At 31.9% G+C, this 20,409-nt stretch overlaps 3 protein-coding genes and 1 long non-coding RNA gene across 6 annotated transcripts; 3 read left to right on the top strand and 1 right to left on the bottom strand.

The window, feature by feature from the left end:
* The first annotated feature begins 252 nt into the window (after positions 1 to 252).
* LOC111709975 (uncharacterized) lies at positions 253 to 2,872 on the top strand. Its single transcript, XR_002766973.1, has 2 exons — positions 253 to 338; positions 2,835 to 2,872. It is a non-coding gene; the product is annotated as an uncharacterized LOC111709975 (long non-coding RNA).
* A 221-nt stretch (positions 2,873 to 3,093) lies between these two features.
* Positions 3,094 to 6,951, top strand: LOC111709974 (fasciclin-1-like). The gene is made up of 5 exons (XM_023483957.1): positions 3,094 to 3,121; positions 3,939 to 3,998; positions 5,024 to 5,123; positions 5,331 to 5,437; positions 6,433 to 6,951. Exons 2-5 carry the CDS (start codon positions 3,948 to 3,950, stop codon positions 6,523 to 6,525), a joined length of 351 nt encoding a protein of 116 aa, XP_023339725.1. The 5' UTR covers positions 3,094 to 3,121; positions 3,939 to 3,947; the 3' UTR covers positions 6,526 to 6,951.
* Positions 6,952 to 9,036: 2,085 nt separating this feature from the next.
* On the top strand, positions 9,037 to 15,184 carry LOC111709977 (uncharacterized). Of its 2 annotated transcripts, none has more exons than XM_023483959.1 (7): positions 9,037 to 9,114; positions 10,541 to 10,604; positions 11,133 to 11,195; positions 11,901 to 11,976; positions 12,410 to 12,547; positions 13,878 to 14,139; positions 15,046 to 15,184. In XM_023483959.1, the coding sequence occupies exons 1-6, from the start codon at positions 9,038 to 9,040 to the stop codon at positions 14,135 to 14,137; spliced, it is 678 nt and encodes a 225-aa protein (XP_023339727.1). In that variant the 5' UTR covers position 9,037; the 3' UTR covers positions 14,138 to 14,139; positions 15,046 to 15,184. The 2 variants fall into 2 exon arrangements, with proteins under 2 accessions (XP_023339727.1, XP_023339728.1); XM_023483960.1 differs by lacking the exon at positions 15,046 to 15,184 and adding an exon at positions 14,354 to 14,373.
* Positions 15,185 to 15,273: 89 nt separating this feature from the next.
* Positions 15,274 to 19,764, bottom strand: LOC111709978 (uncharacterized). Of its 2 annotated transcripts, none has more exons than XM_023483961.1 (5): positions 19,630 to 19,763; positions 19,200 to 19,342; positions 18,160 to 18,208; positions 17,496 to 17,593; positions 15,274 to 15,712 (listed from the first exon to the last, which is right to left on the bottom strand). In XM_023483961.1, the coding sequence occupies exons 2-5, from the start codon at positions 19,330 to 19,332 to the stop codon at positions 15,585 to 15,587; spliced, it is 408 nt and encodes a 135-aa protein (XP_023339729.1). In that variant the 5' UTR covers positions 19,333 to 19,342; positions 19,630 to 19,763; the 3' UTR covers positions 15,274 to 15,584. The 2 variants fall into 2 exon arrangements, with proteins under 2 accessions (XP_023339729.1, XP_023339730.1); XM_023483962.1 differs by lacking the exon at positions 15,274 to 15,712 and adding an exon at positions 15,808 to 15,908 and having other exon boundaries at positions 19,630 to 19,764.
* Positions 19,765 to 20,409: the final 645 nt, after the last annotated feature.

Raw genomic sequence — 20,409 nt, 5'->3', positions numbered from 1 at the left:
GGGGGGGGGGAGATTTAGGTGGGAGAGGGGATACAGTAAGGGCAGGGGTTAAGATATGGAAGGGATTCAGGAGAACAGGGGGGGATTACAGTAGGGAAGGGGATTCAGGAACAGGGGTATCCCGTAAGGGAGGGGATATTATTTTGGATAGTTTATTGTTATTCTTCATTTACACTTTGTTTACAAACAAACTATAAATACTGTTTAAAAAAATCATCATATTTCTAATAATGTTAAAATATTATAATTACAGATTTGTTGATGGTGGAGGAGTTACAGCAACTATAGTAGACAGCAATATTAGAACTACCAACGGAATCATCCATCAAGTAGATAAGGTATTTTTTAACTTTAAACTTACGGATTTATTTATTTAATACTTTTTCATTCAAAAGATATGAACCGACAAAAACTCTTTTTCGAAAAATTATGTATAAGGGATCAAATTGGGATCGAAAGTCACAGCTTTCAAAGATATCGGCAGAAGTGTCAAATTCTCGTGCAGTAGTCCATTCAGCACGGTTAGTCATTGGAGGATTGGACTTTAGTAAAGATTTCATATTTTAGTCTTATTTATTAATTTCTGGTTTTCTGCACCTGAGATGAGATTTTAAAAGCTTAAACCCGAGTAAAACCCAAACTCGGGCTTAGATAGAACCCAGGTCAGGATTCCCAAGTAACAATTTTGCGGTAAATCCGCGGAAATTCCCAGGAATCTTTCACAGGAAAATCCGTTGAAAATGTCAACATCTATAACTCTATCCAAGGAATTTCTTGTAACCAATTCCAATGAATTTCTTGTTACCAATTCTGCTGAAAAAAAACGGAGAAAATGTCGACAAAATTTGTGGAAATTCTTGGGAATTTCCAGCGAAAAAATTCTTCAGAACCAATTCCCAAGATTTTCTCAAGAGTTCCTCAGGAATATCTTGAAATATTCTCAACATATTCCTGAGTAGATTCCCTAACCAGGACTTAGGCCCAATAGTAGTGAATAACTTTACAACTATATTGCCCCTCCAACTTTTTAGAAGTATAACTATCTTCTTAAGTCAGAATGTTATAGTCGTTTTTGATCTTACTGAAGTTGTCATGTATTTTGTTTAAAATTATTTAAATTGTTTAAATTTTAAATTATTTTTAAAAAAGATGGTTCTAAAGTAAATTATCATTTTTTATCAATAAAGATGCAAAGAAAAAAAGATTTAGTTAGATCAGTGCATAATAGAAAAGAATCTCAGAGACACCTATTGGAGAAAAACGGAACTTGAAAATTTTGTGATGAAGTCGTGAGAATTTCTCAGGAATTTCCGGAAAATATTCCTGAGAAAATCCTAGGAATTTCTTGAGAAAAATTCTAGAGAAATTCTGAGGGATTTCTAGAAACTTATTCTCTTATTTAATTCCCCTAAAAATTTGTAAACTTGGTGACCAAGTCCTAAGAATTTCCCAGGAATTTCCGGAGAATCATTCAGGAGAATTTCTCAGGAATTTCTGATGGGTGAAATTCTGGAGAAATTCCCAGGAATTTCTCGAAACTAATTCTCTTATTAAATTCCCCTTAAAATCCGTAAAGTTGGTGACCAAGTCCTAAGAATTTATCAGGAATTTCCAGAGAAGTATTCCGGAGAAATTCTTAGGAATTTCTTGAGAAAAATTCCAGAGAAATTCTCAGGAATTTCACTAAAATTACAAATAGGTTGTCAAGTACTTGACAATCTATTTGGAAAATTCAAACTTTATGTAGATACATTATTTTCATAGTATGTTCATTTTATATATTTAATAAAATTTGACTTTTAAAATCTCATCTCAGGCTACTTATATTTTCTTTACCATGTCATTTTTCATTTCCAAGGTTTTGAGTTTTATGAATTAATTTAACCTTAAGTACTGCGTGATTTTTAGAATTTAGAGCTAAACTAAGCTCTTTCCACTTAATAAAGTTCCTGAGTGCTAGAGTGATCATCAAAGTCTTTTAAAGATTGGAAACTCCGTGATTTTCATTTTAACTTTGTAATTCAAGGTGTAAAATCTTAAATCAAATATCGTTTTTTTATTTTACTTAAAGGGACCGTTCACTTATGGGTATTTTGAGGGTAAACTAAGTAGCTTATAGTTGTTCATTGGTATTAGTCGTCGCGTACTTTTCAAAGATATCTATGACCGGAAAAAAATCCAATTTATTATTCAGAATTCCAGCGCAAAGGTATAATACCTTTGCATTTACACTATCCGCAAATTTACAAGAAACCTCGCGGTTTAGGCAATAAAAAGTATTTATTTTTTACCGTTGGAGGCATAGTTTTAGAGCATCTATATTTTACATATACAGTAAAGTGTGCCCCCTCAAAAAATGATACTTCAGCAACGATTCAACGAAGTTTATTCAGTTTTTTCTTTGATTCCTGGTTCTATAAAACTGCAGAACACTTGTTTATATCTTTTAGATTCTAATCGTCTTCAATGTCTCATTCTTTGTGGGTAACTCTGTATAAACCCTTGTTTATATACAGTTTAACCCAGAACTCTGGAGACATCCAATGAATTTATAGAATGTCGTTTTCTAAACCTACTGATAATGGAATACTGCAGATATTTACTTTTTAATTGAATAAATATATGGTGCTCTGCTCTTTAAACTGTTCCCGCATATTAATTTATCTTTACAATTACCGAGATTTAGGTATAACCAAATAGGTTGTCAAGTACTTGACAACCTATTTGGGTATAACAGTATAAAAACAATTGAAAAATTGTCAAGACGACATTTGATAAATTCTTTCGATGTCTTTGAAGTTCTGGGTTAAACTATATTTAAATTCGAATTCCAGGTGCTCGGTGTCCCGCTTACCACTGTTCTTCACAAAATCAAAACAGACCCCATGCTGACGTGAGTAAGATTCCAAACTTTCAATAAATTTAGAAATTATTGATATTTTACTGAAATATGGAATCTAATGATCTACTAATCTAATGATCTACTGATCTCATCTACTGATCTAATGATATAATGATCTACTGATCTAATGATCTACTGATCTAATGATCTACTGATCTAATGATCTACTGATCTAATGATCTACNCACTATCAAGCATAAATACTCCTCTGCATTTAAGGTATATGATCACTAAGGATCAGGCCTTGACCACCATCAAGCATAAATACTCCTATGCATTTAAGGTATATGATCCCTCAGGATCAGGCCTTGACCCCCATCAAGCATAGATACTCCTTCCTATGCATTTAAGGTATATGATCCCTAAGGATCAGGCCTTGACCACCATCAAGCATAAATACTCCTATGCACTTAAGGTATATGATCCCTAAGGATCAGGCCTTGACTACCATCAAGCATAAATATTAAATACTCCTATGCATTTAAGGTATAAGATCCCTGGATCAGTTCATCTGTTCTGGATTACCGATCAAGCAACTATATTGCCTCAATTTGATCCCTAGAAATCTAAGAATGTAGGCGGCGGTCTGGGGGGTCCGCATTGGGGTCTCCTACAGATTCCATTTCTATATGTTCCTTAGGACCGAGATTAATTGATTTTTATTTATTCCACTGCTAGCTGTGTCTACTGTATAGTAATCAGATGAATTCTTTACTACATGATACAGGGTGTCCCAAGAAACATGACAGTTGGTAAATAGGTTTAAATGTTTCTTCCATAATATGTTAAGTTGGTTGATACCAAAGAGAATAATAAAAGATAGCAAATGGCATTCATAAAAAAGAGAATTTGATTTCAAAGTAAAACATATTTAGGTAAAAGAATTTTTTAACGAAATAAACTGCGAAAAGTCTTTAATATATAATACATTATATGGAAGAAGACATTCAAAACTATTCACCTTAAGTGTCATGTTTCGTGGGACACTCTGTACCTTAGATTAATCGGAAAGAAAATAATAGTTAACCAAATTCAGGTCCTTTTCATGGGTAGATTCTTCTATCAAGCACACCACATCTTGGAAAGACATATTAAGGTAATTTTTTTTTAACAATTTGGAAATTTCACAAAAACCTTTTTTAAAGCTAGTTGTCAAGCTTTAGAAGTTGAACTTTGAGGCAATTCAAAAGTCTTAACTTATTAGGTTATGACTTTAGTATTTACAAGGTATCAAATGATTCTTTCAAATTTTTCATGTTAAAGGGAGTGTTCGTGAAAAACGAAACAAATCATTCAGATATTACAACCAAAAGTCATCGATTTTTTTTCGACGCATTCGTTTATAGTTTATATTTCATAATATTTGTTATTTGTTTTATATACAACGCACTTAAAACAACTTTTTTCCGCTAGGTGTAATCATTTAAAGCATCGAGGGCAGAGACATCTGGCGGCAAACTATTTCAGCGTTTTAAGTGCATTGTATACTAAACGAATAAAATATTATGAAATATGCGTCGAAAAATAATCGATGACTATAGGCTGTAATATTTGAATAATTTGTTTCATTTTTAAATTGATTTTTCTACAATCCGAGTCGTATATTGCAACTTTCTGAATTTGTATGGACGCTACGTTCTTCAGTATAAGCCGTTGTTAACAATTTTCTCCTTATAGACGCAACAGATAGAAGTAAGATTAGTAGCGATCAAAAGCGATTATTTTTCGCCGTAAACCTATACCCCCTTTCATTTTCGCAAACACTTCCTTTAAGTCTTATTTTTGACTACACAGTGTCGGTCTACTTTTTTCTCTGCAGTAGGGCTCTTTAAGGACTCATTTGGAATCTATTTTCATTTATCTATTTTCTATTATTTATCTATTATTTATCTATTTTTCTATTTATGATCGATTTTTCAATTATTTATTTGGTTTTCTTTATGAAAAAGAAAAACTTAATTTATGTGATTTTAATTTTGAAAATTGATCACTTTGACGGGCTTCAGGTCTCGAGTCTCGACACTTTCCGACATTAAAGACTTTTCAGGTAGCTCTGGCCAAATCAATTGAAATTTTTGTGCCAGCCATTTTTAGTTAGAGTCGGAAATTTTTAATGTTAAGATTGGAGAGAAACTAAGCCTGGCTGATATACTGGAGAAGGGTTCAATGAGTACACTCCGTGGGTCCCCGCTCAAATTCTCTACAAGGATCATAGAAGGAGGTGGGCCGGATTCAAAGAGAATAGATTAGTATAGAGTATAATTAAGTCGAATTAAGTGTGAAACCGCCATTCTATTCTAATCTTTGTTCTGTGGTTGGATCGAATATAGCTTTGTTTACAAAGTAATTGAGTCTTTTCCACAAACTCAAATTTTTTAAGTCCAATATCAGTTCCTTTACCAATGTTTCGAACAGTTTATCTGTTCAGAGGAGGTTACAGTGGTCTCGTATGAGGATATAGAGGCCAGGGTGGTTAGAGGAGATCTAGAGTGCTCTAATGGATATATTCATATTATAGACACAGTTGTTATGAAGGTTAGTTAGTTTAATTTTATCTGACATATGTCAATGGAAATTTTAGGGACCTTCCATTTAAAAAGAAAGAAAGGCATGTCCGGTTTACAACGGTATCATTCAAACCTTTTTCTGATTAAAAATTTGGGAGATATTGTCGTTTTTTCATCTTAAAGTGTTAATTTTAATAATTTACTTCTTACTACTGAAGCAGAAATGTGCAAATTACTTTTACAGAGAAATTGAAACTGAAAATAATCAAATTTCAAAAAGTAGATAATATATATCTCATGAATCTCTGAATCAGACAAACCTTTTTAGGATACCGTTGTGAATGATACATGCCCCTCTGGAAATAGATATCACTTAATAACGCCAATAGTCCCTTAATTAAATGGTTAGGAAAGGAAATAACAAACCAAATTTTGTTAATTGACTAGAAGAAACGCTGTGACCTAAACGTATTCTTGTAACGTATTCGTGACAGGGAAAAAACATACTTTGCTTAGTTGTTTGTATGCCGTTCGTTTATCGTGAACTACGCTACCCATTTTGTTCGTTTTTTTCAATCGTTCAAAAAATTTGATTTTGTTCGTTCTTAAAATTATCGTTCATTTTCCATATATTGCGTTCGCTTTCTCGATCGTTCAGTAAAATATTTCGTTCATTAAAATCGTTCGTTCAGTTAAAAAACTATCGGGTTTTCAACAGTTTGTTCGAAAAAATTTGTTCTTTAAGTAAAATAATAATATTTTTTTTAAAATTTTGGTAAAAAATTTCGTTCGTTCAGTAAAAAAAAACTATAATTTTTTTCAATATCTTTTGTAAAACTAGTTAGTTTAGTTCGTTCGAATGATTTTAAATTTATTGTTCAAAAAACTATATCCATCTCTAGTCCTAGTGCGAATCTTTTTTACTTGATCTAGAATTTCTTTAAGGCTTAGCCGGAGATCTTAACGTTGATGGCATATACCTGAGCTGTATACATTCTCTTAAAAGATATTAATTTGTTTTAGAGACGTGATGTAACCTTGTCAGGCGGATGGGTCAGCCTACCTTCTCTCCTGGCAATTATATCCGCCCTACTTCTTTCTGCCATTATTCAGTAAACATGAGGCCTGCCTTATCTGCCAGTATTAGGAAAACATCTGCCTTTCCCGATGTGTGGCATCTTTTTCTCCGCCATTCTTGAGATAACTTCTGCGCTCTTTTGCTGTTCCCTGAGGATAAAATCTCATTTTCTTTAATTTTAAAGTGCATATTTAGTCACGGCGGTGTTAAAATTGCGGATTTTTATAAAGTAAATTAACCTAAAGCTAGAAATATATTAAATATTTTTATGCTTTTATTTATTCTCTAACTGCGCCAATGCTTCTGCAACTCCTTGAGGATTCAATATCTTATGATAAAATAATTTTCATCATATATATTTTTATCGTGATAAAAATACAACATTTTGACCATTTTATTTTAATTCAAGTAAGTGAGAAAATAACGAAGTTTGATCGTCTTTTTACATGTTTCCAAAAGAATAAAAAATCTGATAAATGAAAAATTTAAATATAGCAAAAATTTTGAATTTAAATAAATTTTTTTCAGAATTCAAACTCATCAAATTGCAATTTCAAGTTAACAAAACTTTGCACATATATGTCTGAAGCTAATCACGGGTACACTAAACAGTAGTTTTTGCAATTTAAAGCTTTACTTTCCACTGTTTTAAATGTTTTAATCTTGTTTTGTAGTCATGCTATCATGTATTTCAGCAGTAGTAAATAATAAAATATTTTCTAATTTCGTCTCATTTATTCTTTTGTTTTTACTTTTAAACATCTTTTCTTCTTATTTCTTTTCGTGTAAAATTTTGGGTAATTTAATTTAATTCGTTGACTGTTTCAGGCAAAACAATATTCTTTTGGGGCTTCAAAAATTCAATTTTTTTTGGAATAGGGAATGGTTGAACGGTTTTTAAAATTTTGATGAAAATAACCTCTGGTTATATGAAAATTGGTGGATTTTATGCTAAATAAGAATTTTCGCTACATATTACAAAAAGTTATGAGATTTATGATTCATTAGTAATTTTCAATCAGATTTATAAATGTTTAATTATTTTCCATCAGATTTATAAATGTTTAATTATTTTCCATCAGATATTTCTGACTTATTAAATTGTTTCCATTTAAGTTTTAAGCTTGGCAATGATGCCTTCAATTTTACAGAGAATTTTAGTATTTTCCAGGTTAAAGCAGCAGAAGCTTTCAAAATCTCAAATATCCATCCTAGATGTCAGTAAAACAAGTGGAACATTGTGAAATAGTTATTTTAGCAATATTTTCTTATATATAAGACTAGTATACACATTCTAACACAAATTTTACAGATTTTGGTAAATACTCTTGAAAACTGGTTTGAGTCAGTCAATCAAATCAAACACTCAAGCTAAACTGACAAGTTTATTACACATTAACTTGGCGAAAACATATTGGTTATCGGTAAAATAACCATTTTTTTTAATCTATATTTCTATTTTTATTGTGACACAGTAATTCTCCCTTCATAATTGTACATAATAACCCTCAAGCTGGCAATCTATTCATACCAAAAGCTTAACATAAAGAACTCCAGAGTATTAGAGTTTCACTCAAACTCCTCCAACCTTAACATAAAGAACTCCAGAGTATTAGAGTTTCACTCCAACTCCTCCAACCTTAACATAAAACACTCCAGAGTATTAGAGTTTCACTCCAACTCCTCCAACCTTAACATAAAGAACTCCAGAGAATTAGAGTTTCACTCCAACTCCTCCAACCTTAACACAAAGAACTCCATAGTATTAGAGTTTCACCAACTCCTCCAAACTAAACATAAAGAACTTTATAGTATTAGAGTTTCACCAACTCCTCCAACCTTAGCATAAAGAACTCCAGAGTATTAGAGTTTCACTCCAATTCCTCCAACCTAAATATAAAGATCTCCAGAGAACTAGAGTTTCACTCCAACTCCTTCAACCTAAACATAAAGAACTCCAGAGTAATAGAGTTTCACTCCAACTCCTCTAACCTTAACATAAAGAACTCCAGAGAATTAGAGTTTCACTCCAATTCCTCCAACCTAAATATAAAGATCTCCAGAGAACTAGAGTTTCACTCCAACTCCTCTAACCTTAACATAAAGAACTCCAGAGTAATAGAGTTTCACTCCAACTCCTCTAACCTTAACTTAAAGAACTCCAGAGAATTAGAGTTTCACTCCAATTCCTCCAACCGAAATATAAAGATCTCCAGAGAACTAGAGTTTCACTCCAACTCCTTCAACCTAAACATAAAGAACTCCAGAGTAATAGAGTTTCACTCCAACTCTTCCAACCTTAACATAAAGAAGACATTTCAGACTAGACTGGGATGACGGAGTAGTGTTTAAAACTTTGCAAGATTTCAAATTAAAATAAAATTAACTTGAGTTTGATGTGGTTCAGAAATTGATTTTATTCTGATAGATATACTGTGAATTAGACAATATACTGTCTCTACTCTCTACTTTACATTCTGTACAGTTCTGATGTTTTATTTTACTGATTTTTTCCTTGTTGAAAATACATCTTAATGTATTTCAGATAAAATGTTGGTTCTCTTTATATTGCTCTCTACTCTTATTTCTTCAGTCTACACTTGCCAAAGTGACGACATAGTGTTTAGGTCAACAATATAATCTTTGTTGATTTAAGTTAAAATAATTCGATTTTCTTCGAATTTATATTAATTCTTGTTTTGGAATTTGGAATAATAGTACCTAAAATTTGGAAATTGGAAAAAGAACCCATGATTTTTGGAATTTGATGCACTTCATAACCAAAATCATTGATATTTGTCTTAAAAGATGTAGTAAATTGTAATTATTGTATTTCGGCTTCTTACACCTTATCAACTAAAGCTATAATAAACAAGCGCGTTAAGCAGTTTTAAAATGTATATATCTAGGGCTACAAAGAAATGACTAGAGGTGAGGTAAAACCAAAACCTAAGGCATATTTAAAGTTGATGGTGTTTAAAAATGTTATGCATAATTTTACTAGGCATCTGTTGAGCTGGCAATCTATTCATACCAAAAGCTTAACATAAAGAACTCCAGAGTATTAGAGGTTCACTCAAACTCTTCCAACCTTAACCTTTAAAGAACACCATGATATATTCATATATCGGACAATTTTTTACTTCTAAAAATAACATAAATGTTGATTTATCTAAAACGATGCATAATAAGGAATTGAGTGATTGTATCAAAATCGTATTTATAAAGAATTAGCATTGTTGTAATACCGAAATAATTTCAATGGTCACAAAAAAATGTTATTCTATAATTGGTCTGCAACATTTCTGCAAGATAAACAGTAAAGAATGTCAACTGAACTTAGTTTGTAGACAATTGTATAATATTTGTGACTGCTTTTTTAAGAAAATTAACTCACAAACTAATAAAGCACAATCTAGCAAAACAGTTGTAAATTACTTTTTTTATTAAGGATTGCATAAAGTTTCGAAATTAATGAACAATGATTTTTTTCTATTTTTACACATTCAAAGTTATTAATTAGACTTTTCAGAGGCTTCCAACGAATCCAACATGTCAATTTTGTTCCAACCGGCTCGATAAATTTTTTTTTGCATTATGCAAAAAAAATTGTTGACCAAAGATGTTAACAAAACGGTTTTCAAAACGATTAATAAAATCTAATAAAAACTAATATAAGTAAACGTATCAAGCATTTTCTTAAACAAGATTGATATTTCAAATTTTTGAGGGAGCGCTTTTAAATTTAACATACCAAGAATGTTAGAAATGGATTTAAAACCAATGACCATCCCTAAATCTGTCAAACCAAAATTAAGATAGAGTTATAATTGTAGTATCCTTGAGGGAGATATCCTTGTTTTTCAACAGTAAAAATAGATACTTTCCGTCAAGTTTAATTTGAAAATGTCAATTTTCAAGAAGAAAAACAACAATATCTCTCTCTATTTTATTTATATCTAAAGGGCGACGTTGTGAATTTTGCTAAAGTATTTTTATAAGGATGTGGGGGCAGCCATTTTATAATAAATTTTGCTAAAGTATTTTTATAAGGATGTGGCAACCCCTCCCCCCTGTAATCCTGGATGAAGCTGGGAATCCTCTGGAAGGATTGAAGGTCGAGAAAAAAATTAAAAATATATAATTTCTCTTCTTTATATATATATTCTAGCTTGGGAACCCAAAGTTGCACAAACAATTTCGCGAGAAAAAATAATTTCGCAGAAAATCTCGCATTTGTTCGCATTTCGTTCGCTCGAGACAATGGCAAAAATTGTCGCATCAATCTGTTTCGCGATAAAAAACAAATGCCAAAAAAAGCAGAGAATTTATTAATTATGATTTAATAAAACTTCTAATGCTGAGCTTCGTGAGCAGAGAATTCCAAAAGATTTTTTTTCGCCATTAGTTGTTGCAACTTGGAGTTTTCGCAGAATTTTTTAAAATTCATTTTCGCGAAAAAGTTTACGAAATACGAACGAAAATTTTCGCATTTTTCCGCGAAAGTTTTCGATCGCTGGAAACCCTTTGATACTTTCATAAAAACTACTCGATATTAAGTTCGGATACCCTTTCGGTCGGGTTCCTCTTAGTCTGTTTTCATAGCATCTTGAGTAAAAAGAACTTTTCTGTCGTTTTTGTATAGGAATGTGGAAATTTTCCTGATCAAACCCAGTGTTGGGCAGAGGGGTGTATCGCAGACGACAAGGAGAAACAATTATCATTTTAACATTTTTCAAAATACGTTTTATGCAATGATTATTCATTACTGGCCGGAGTGCCCTGTATTTCCCGTGGAAATCACTTGAAAAAATTCCTAATTTGAAAAAAATCGAAGTTTTAAAAATAAATTTAAATTAGAATTTTATATATATATATGTAAATATAACTATCTTTTTAAAATCTAAATATTTATATAAAATCCGATAGTTATGCGTTAACATAATTCTTATGTTTGCAGATGGGTTTTTAGAAAAATTTATTTTAATTCAATTTAGAAAATACAGCTATTCCTATCTTTATATACATGGTGTCCCACGAAACATCTCAGTTGGTGAATATTTTAAAATGTCTTCTTCCATAATTTGTTAAGTTGTTTGATACCAAAGAGAAACATAATAAACATTATATGACAGTATTATTATAGTAAAATCGATCAAGATTAAAATAAGTTGGAGTAAAAGATTCTTCTACCGAACTTAACCGCAAAAAGTCTTTAAATCTTATCCAGTATTTGGAAGACGACGACATTCTAAACTATTCATTAACTGTCATGTTTCTGGGACACCCTGTATGAGTAAAGTATATAGATTTCTAAACAAAATTTAGTTTAATATTTAAAACTAACTTTCGACCGAATTAGGAGATTTAAAAAAAAATAATTAACAGAAATTGTTAAATAATTAATATGGAGGTTGAGGCTAACGATACAAAGAGATGCAGCGATTATTTTTGTTGGAAGGGATTCTGCTTAAACTCTGTGGAAAGAGGTGAAAATTTTTTTTAAAAAGTCTTTGGCAAAAAATTTCTAATTTGTAGCTAAAAGATATAAAAACCTAATTGGCTTCAAAAATCAAATTCGAAATTTACAATGTTGAAAACCTTTGAAAGTTTGTTATAGGAACATGTGTCATTTGTTAATATAAAAAACTTTTGTTGTGAAGCACGTTTTGCATTTTTTAAATGAAGCTTTGAGTTATGTATACGTCATAACATTGGTTTTTCTTGAAAATTAAGCCCATTGTTTGGAGGTGGCTGAACTGACCACCGCCGGATCAAATCCCGAAACCCCTATTCAAGTTCTCATGAATCTTTTTATTTGATTCGGTGATTCAGGATCTGAACAGGAGTAGCTAAAATTCATTAAGTTCGTTTTTCCATGGTTAGTCGTACAGGAAAGATTTTATGTTCTATAATTTTTAGAGAAGTATGTCGTAATCCCCTTTGGAAACCAGACGGAGACAAATTCAACACTGGTAGGCACGACCCAGGCCAGTGATAACAACGCCACAACTACAGATCCTCTCAACTCACTGTTTGATCAGCTTCAGGCGGACGAAGGAACATTATTAGTATTTTCCAGCATCAGAGTTAAAGATGATTAAGGTCCATCATCATGTCCAGTTCACAATGGTATCCTTTAAACCTTCAGCTGAGTTACAATAATGAACCTATTCTCCAGTTTCTTTTGAAATTGATAAATTTCAATTATTAATTTTCAATAAAGAATGATTTGCTGGCTTATTCAGCATAGACAAAGAAGAAATTGATAGAATTCAACATTTTGAAAAAGAAAATTTTTTACGTCATCCTTGATCAGAAAAAACCGTTGTGTTTCGGACATACGCTATTTTTTAATCAAGGGTCACTTGATATTATGTAGTACTTTCCCAACTGATTTTTCCCAAGGTGGCCACTTCCAATGGGGTTTTTCCCAAGGTGCAACTTCCCATATGTGCAATTTCCCAAGCGGCAACTTTCCAATTCTGTCTTAGACGCAGCCTACGGCCCCCAGCCTGTTCTAGCCGCTGCGCTCGGCCTCCCTTCCCATCTTAGTCGCAGCGCTCGGCCCCCATTGCAGCCTGCGGCGCCTTAGAGGGCCTAACCTAACCTTTGGGAAGTTGCACCTTTGGGAAGTTGCCACTTGGGAAATTGTCACTTGGGAAGTCGCTCATGAGAAAATGCCTTTGGGAAAGTACCGAACACCTTGATATTACGTCTACAGTTGCATGCACATAGCTGCAGTCCATGCTTAAAAACAGTGGCATCAATTTTTATGACAGGGTCAATTTTGAAGTGTCGCAACGCCTTGAGTTTGGATTTTACCGCTCAACTAACTTATGCTTTCTGTAGCTATTCACATGCATATTTTAGCACAATAGAGCAATTTTTGTTAGCTTTAGCTTCTAAAATGTAATTGGAAAAATTCTCATCGATTTTGCTTGAGAGCGTAAGACCTTTAGATCAGTGTAAACAGCACTTCTAAATAAACCCTGGTTTTTAATGAAATATTTTCGATGTTAGGTACTTTCCCAAAGGATTTTTCAAAGTGGCAACTTCCCAAGGGTATTTTCCCAAAGTGCAAATTCCCAAGTCTACCCTCGCCGCAGCGCTCGGCCCAAAGCCTATTCTAGCCGCGGCGGTCGACGTATCAGAGGGCATAACTCTTTTCACCCTAACCCTTAGCTTATAGTTCCATATCGCTTTACGCTACTTTAAATAAAGCCATTAGTACTTTACAACAAATTACATTATTTAGATTGTGATTAAAAAATTGTTGAAACACCTTGATGTTTTTTGTTTGTTTTTGTTTTTTGCCTATTTTGCTGTAGCAATAATAGAATTTAACCAAGTCAACATTTCTAAATTATCTAATAATGTTTTGAAACAGGGGCCTTCGTTGACCTGCCAATTATTATGATAGAGGTGGATAATGTTGATGATCATATCAACGAAACTGAGTCCTCCACCTCAGAAATATCCTCAGAATCGTCTCCAGCTTCAAGCATTTCTCCAACATCAAGTTCTCTGGAAACAAGACGAGTAGTAGAGGAGAGTAAAGTGGCAAATGTATCTCCAGAAGTTATTAAAGTTCCAGGAGCCAACAGTTCTTTTATGTTTCAGCAGTTTCAGCATGGAAGAAGAACATGAAGGTAAACCCTTAAATTAAATTCCAATAATTGTACGTTTATTAAGATTAAAGGTTGACAAATTGGTTATGTTAAAATTATGCCAAATGCATATCGAATAATAGGTCATTTTGAAAAGATTAAAGTTATAATGTTTGTATTTCTTTATTAAACATTGAGCTTAACTGAGGAGAAACCATGAAAACTGCAACTGAACTCTGTCTTTTTTTTAAACCAGTAGGTTGGTTGAACCAAAACAATAGGTTGGTTGAATTAAAACGATAGGTAGGTTTTACCAAAACAATAGGTTGGTTAAACTAAAACTATAGGTTGATTGAACCAAAACAATAGTGGTCAATTTCTTATTCATTTAACCATAGGTACAACTATAGGTCGTATCTATCTATCTATCTAGACTGCTCTGGTAAAGCGTAACCATAGTGTGACTATGGTTCGTACCTATGGTAGAGCGTCTAAGAAATTGGCCATAGGTCGGTTGCATCAAAACAATAGGTTGGTTGAATCAAAACATTGGTGAACAAAATGCCATTTACCATTTCTACCCAAAAATATTCCTACCTGTTATAAATATAAAATTTTGTTAATTTTAGAAAGAAATTTTTATTTGAATCATCAATCGTTGTTAACAGTCGTAGTCGTATATATACATATATCAAATACAATAAAGACGACCTTCGATTTTCATATTTTGATTTTTACCAAGCTTTCAAACAGCGTGGATACACATAAATATGGAAACAAATAGAAGCTGTCAATTAACAACTTATCTTTGATTTTTTGCCGACTTGTAATTGAAAAAAGCTTGTTAGAAGTCAAAACTTAAATAGAAAAGTCGTCTTCATTGTATTGATATAAACCCCAACCACTGTACACTATTCAGCATTCAGTTCTTATAATTACTAATTTTAGGATTTGAACTGCAGCAGAAGTGCTTTGAATTGAAAACATATTTACATGTAATTTGAAAAAGCACTAAATAAAACTGTGATAAAAAGTTGATTTGTATACTAATGAATCCTTTATTATGATGAATAAATAATAACAGTAATATACTCGAATGTATAGGGAATAAATGAAAACTTAATTTACTCCAATTATATAAAGAATAAATAAAAACAATAGTTTACTCGAACGTATAGAGTGTGAATAAATTCAGTAATTTACTCGAACGTATAGAGAATAAATGAAAACAGTAATTTACTCGAACGTATAGAGAACAAATAAAAACAATTTACTCGAATACTATCAATAAAAACAATAATTTATTCAAACCTATAGAGAATAAATGAAAACAGTAATTTACTCGAACGTATAGGGAATAAATTAAAAAAGTAATTTACTCTAACGCATAGAGAATAAATGAATTCAGTAATTTACTCGAACGTGTATAGAGAATGAATAAAAACAGTAATTTACTCGAACATATAGAGAATAAATAAAACAGTAGTTTACTCAAATACATAAAGAATAAATATTTTCCTTGAATAAACTGCTACATCGGCTTTGGTAAGCTTCTTTTTAAACTTGTTTACAATTGTATCTCTCTCCTTCCATCTCCCAGGGGTCCACCTTACCACTAGATAATTTAAATATTACAATTGTATCTTTCTCCTTCCATCTACCAGGGGTCCACCTTACCACTAGATATATAATTTAAATATTACAATTGTATCTCTCTCCTTCCATCTACCAGGGGTCCACATTACCACTAGATAATTTAAATATTACAATTGCATCTCTCTCCTTCCATCTTCCAGGGGTCCACCTTACCACTAGATAATTTAAATATTACAATTGCATCTCTCTCGTTCCATCTCCCAGAGGTCCACCTTACCACTAGATAATTTAAATATTACAATTGTATCTCTTTCCTTCCATCTCCCAGTGGTCCACCTTACCACTAGATAATTTAAATATTACAATTTTAAAGAGAAAAAAGAAAGAAAAAAGCAAGGGCGTATAATAAGGTTGGTTACTCTGGATACGCTCCAATGTACGAAAAATATCGTCTCCTTAGCATAGATAAATAGAATCCGCATACGACGTCACTCTTGCCCCAATGATCTGCAAAATAAGCAACCTTTTATACAGTTGGAAAAAATATATTACAGCCTAAAGTAATCTATTATTTTTCGACACATTCGTATATAGTTCAATATTTCGTAATATTTTTAATTCGTTTTTTATGCGTCGAAAAATAATCGTTGACTTTTATCTGAATGATTTGTTTGAAATTAAATTGATTATTTTACAATATGAGTCGTATGTTGCAACTTTCTGAATTTGTATGGACGCTACGTTCTTCAGTGTATGTCGTTTTTAATTATTTTTTTCCTTTTAGACGCAACAGATAGAAGTAAGATTAGCAGCGATCAAAAGCGATTATTTTTTTCGCAGTAAGCCTATACCCCCTTTCATTTTTTGCGAACACTCCCTTTAAGTCGTTATCTAACACATAAATTGCCTATTCTCTTGCTATAGTATAAAATAAAAAGAAATTAAACAAATGAAGTAAATTGCATTGTATTACTTTTTCTCTTTTTTTGTTGTTAAATGAAACAGATTCTTAAAATGAAATTTTATATAGTTACATTTTCTATAATTACATCTTATATAGTTAAATATCTATAATTACATTTGATTTAGTTACACTTTCTATAATTACATCTCATATAGGTAAATATATATAATTACATTTCTATTAGTTACACTTTCTATCATTACATCTAATATAGTTAACTTTCTATAAATACATTTCATATAGTTAGACTTTCTTTAATTAAATTTCATCTTTCTATAATTACGTCTCATAAAGTTACGCTTTCTATAATTATATCTTATATATTTACACTTCCTACAACTACATAATTACACTTTCTATAATTACATTTCATGTAGTTACATATTCTATAATTACATTTTATACATTTTCACTTCTAACAATTAAATCTCATATAGTTACACTTTCTTTAATTACATCTCATATAGTTACACTTTGTACAATTACATTTCATATAGTTATAGTTTCTATAATTACATTTCATAAAGTTATAGTTTCTATAATTACATTTCATGTAGTTATAGTTTCTATAATTACATTTCATAAAGTTATAGTTTCTATAATTACATTTCATAAAGTTATAGTTTCTATAATTACATTTCATGTAGTTATAGTTTCTATAATTACATTTTATAAAGTTATAATTTCCATAAGGTTACATTTCCGATAAAACATTTGCTATAAATTACAAAATAAATCTTAGAGCCGCAATAAGACATAAGATACAATTAGGGTGACTCGCAAAAATTCTCCCAAATAGCGTTCGGCCCAGAAATTAAAATCTAATTATAAAACTGACCTGCTCCGTCCTGTCCAACAAGAATATGCAGCTGCTTTGTAGCTCCTAGACCCATTACTTGACTTATCTTGGAGTCAAGATTAATCCTAGTTGGCGCCCTGGAAACAAAATAAGATAAAATATCAGCGCAGAGATTTTAGGAAATTCCTGAATCCAGTTTTTCTTAAAGTTTTTCAAGAGGATTGGGAAAATTGAGCATTTTTAACCCGTCATTTATTGTTTGCACCAATTTTAGTGGTTGATATGGATCAAATTCCGTTTACATTTACATCTTTGAATCCAAGCCTAACCTGACACAAGATTTTTTTGTCTCAATATAACTTAAAAACGGCTTGCACTAGAACGATCAAACTTAAAAAATTAATAACAGCAAATAACTTAAATAACAAAGCTACAGATCTAAAATTGATTTATTTTAAAAACCCTTGAAACTGGATGATGTAACATTTGTCACGAAATTCATGAACGATCTCTTTATTACGATACTTCAGTATATTTGATGTTGTTAAGAAGCAAATTGTTTTAAAGCACACTTACTAAATCACTGATCTAATGGGACAGTTTCACCTGCACAGTTGTTGCTGCTCAATGGAGTTTTTAAAGTTATAATTTGATTATAAAAATCGCAATCCTATTTCCGAGTTTTCTGGTTATGACTGTATACCTTGAATTATCCTCTCCGATACTCCATATTTCTCCTGATCCAGTTAAAACTAAAAAAGAAAAAATCTCTTCAACATCTTGGATGGGCATTTGAGTTGAGATCACATTGTACGCAGGCAGTGCACAGTGTAATTTTCAGCTGATCAAATAAGCTAATTTAGATACGTTTACACACATACATATGTACTTGACTAACATAAACAGGTTTTAAGGGTAGCGTTGTAAATGAGACATTTCACTCTTTGTATTGAGGGTCACTTGAAATTACGCTTACAGTCCCTTTAAGTGTTGCATACAATTTTTAAAGTGCACTGTTTGTTAGCGTTAGCCTGCAATATTCACTTTATCAAGTTTTCTAATGAGCAATATTTATTATGTACACTTTGATATAGCTTGAAAGTTTGCTACCAAAGTTTGCTAGGGTACAGTTAATAAGGGATGTGTTTGCTAGCGTACAGTTTATAAGGGATGTGTTTGCTAGGGTACAGTTAATTAGAGATGTGTTTGCTAGGGTACAGTTTATAAGGGAGGTGTTTGCTAAGGTACAGTTAATAAGAGATGTGTTTGCTAGCGTACAGTTTATAAGGGAGGTATTTGCTAGCGTACAGTTTATAAGGGAGGTATTTGCTAGCGTACAGTTTATAAGGGAGGTATTTGCTAGCGTACAGTTTATAAGGGAGGTGTTTGCTAGCATACAGTTTATAAGCGATGTGTTTGATAGCATACAGTTTATAAGCGATGTGTTTGCTAGCATACAGTTTATAAGCGATGTGTTTGCTAGCGTACAGTTTATAAGGGATGTGTTTGCTAGCGTGCAGATTATAAGGGAGGTGTTTGCTAGCGTAAAGATGATATGGGAGGTGTTGGCTAGCGTACAGTTTATAAGAGATGTGTTTGCTAGTGTACAGCTTGCATGCGTACGGTTTATAAGGGAGGTGTTTGCTAGCGTACAGCTTGCTTGCGTACACTGCCAAAGTAAATATTGCCACAAATAGTTTATTAGATCGTACAGTTAAGAAAAAATAATTAATTTTTTAATACCTAAAGTGCAATATTTGGAAATTGCAATCTGTTTGATATCTCCCACGTGGTCTAAAACCGGTTTGAACTGATAAGATTTTTCTACTGGTTTATCTAAATCAAGGAACAGACGGTTGTTGGTATTATCTCCCATGGCCAGTATCCTAACAGGAAACAAAAATGGCATCATCGTGCGAAAAATTAGTTTCTTTGTTAGTTAATCTACAAATTTTGATGGAAAAGTTTGAATGATTGATTTTGATTAATTTGCAAGTTGTAAAAATGGAATTTCTTTTAAATAAAAAAATTCCCATTTGAAATAACAAAAGTAAATAGTTTTCTATAACCTTCAAATCTTCACGTTGGTTTATTATTTTATCTATTTTACCTAGGGATGTAACCTTACATCCGGGCAAATATAGTAATTTAAATGAATCCAAGGTAACTATACCTTCCGTCCTTTGAGATGAGGATAGTTGCTCTATGAGCGCAGATTACTTTATCTATGTCGAGCTCAGTTTCTACTGCTACAGGCAGGTTTTTTATCTTGCTGAACAATATCAAATTTTATCTTAGAAATGCAATTATTTTTATAGTTTGGAATTTATTGGAGAAAAAAAAACAGCTGTAGCGGTTTAACTAGCGGTTGAAAGTTAAGCAGAGCATATGAAAAATAGACTAGGAAACGAAAATGATTTTTAAAAATACATTTTATTTTTTCAACTATTGAGTTCACAAATATTTTATCAAATTACTTTTTTTTCAACCGCTAGAACTACAAAATTGTGTAAAACCCTTTTGCCGTCAACCGCTGGAGATGAAAGTTTTTGTTTATAACAACGTTAAAAATTAGACATTTTTTGTCTTCAACCGCTGCTAATACACATTTTAATGGCAAACAAATTCATGCTAAACGTGAAACCCAGGGGTTTAGGGCGAAAATATTCAACTTAAAATAATAATTCAGACTTTGAATAAAATTTTATCGGGGAAAAAAATTGCATTTTTCTTATTCTGAACTAGGTCGTATAGTCTTAGACAGATCTCAACCGCTCTTTCAACCGCTACAGGAGTTTTTTCTTCAAAGTAAATATCATTGTTTTGAATTGAAGTTTTGAAGCAATAGTTTGCAACTATAGACCACAGTGAAAACTCTTGTGTTAGGCCTTTTTAAGTTACAATTAACTTTTTCCCTCGGGATTATTTAGTAAAATAACATTCCGCTCAGAAC

Source organism: Eurytemora carolleeae, unplaced genomic scaffold, assembly GCF_000591075.1.
Source record: "Eurytemora carolleeae unplaced genomic scaffold, Eaff_2.0 scaffold1008, whole genome shotgun sequence".
Classification (NCBI taxonomy): domain Eukaryota; kingdom Metazoa; phylum Arthropoda; class Copepoda; order Calanoida; family Temoridae; genus Eurytemora; species Eurytemora carolleeae.
This window is presented reverse-complemented; position numbering and strand designations above follow the sequence as displayed.

Bases quoted from the DNA above. Each gene is read 5' to 3' on its own strand.
- LOC111709974 (XM_023483957.1), top strand. From the start codon at position 3,948: ATGGGTAGATTCTTCTATCAAGCACACCACATCTTGGAAAGACATATT. The intron at 3,999-5,023 runs GTAATTTTTTTT...TTTAATGTTAAG, and splicing joins TCTTGGAAAGACATATTAAG to ATTGGAGAGAAACTAAGCCT. The intron at 5,438-6,432 runs GTTAGTTAGTTT...AATTTGTTTTAG, and splicing joins TAGACACAGTTGTTATGAAG to AGACGTGATGTAACCTTGTC.
- LOC111709977 (XM_023483959.1), top strand. From the start codon at position 9,038: ATGTTGGTTCTCTTTATATTGCTCTCTACTCTTATTTCTTCAGTCTAC. The intron at 10,605-11,132 runs GTCGAGAAAAAA...GTTTTTGTATAG, and splicing joins ATCCTCTGGAAGGATTGAAG to GAATGTGGAAATTTTCCTGA. The intron at 12,548-13,877 runs GAACATTATTAG...GTTTTGAAACAG, and splicing joins TCAGCTTCAGGCGGACGAAG to GGGCCTTCGTTGACCTGCCA.
- LOC111709978 (XM_023483961.1), bottom strand. From the start codon at position 19,332: ATGGGAGATAATACCAACAACCGTCTGTTCCTTGATTTAGATAAACCA. The intron at 18,209-19,199 runs GTATTAAAAAAT...TTTCTTTTTTAG, and splicing joins TTCCAAATATTGCACTTTAG to TTTTAACTGGATCAGGAGAA. The intron at 17,594-18,159 runs GTATACAGTCAT...TTTTGTTTCCAG, and splicing joins ATCGGAGAGGATAATTCAAG to GGCGCCAACTAGGATTAATC.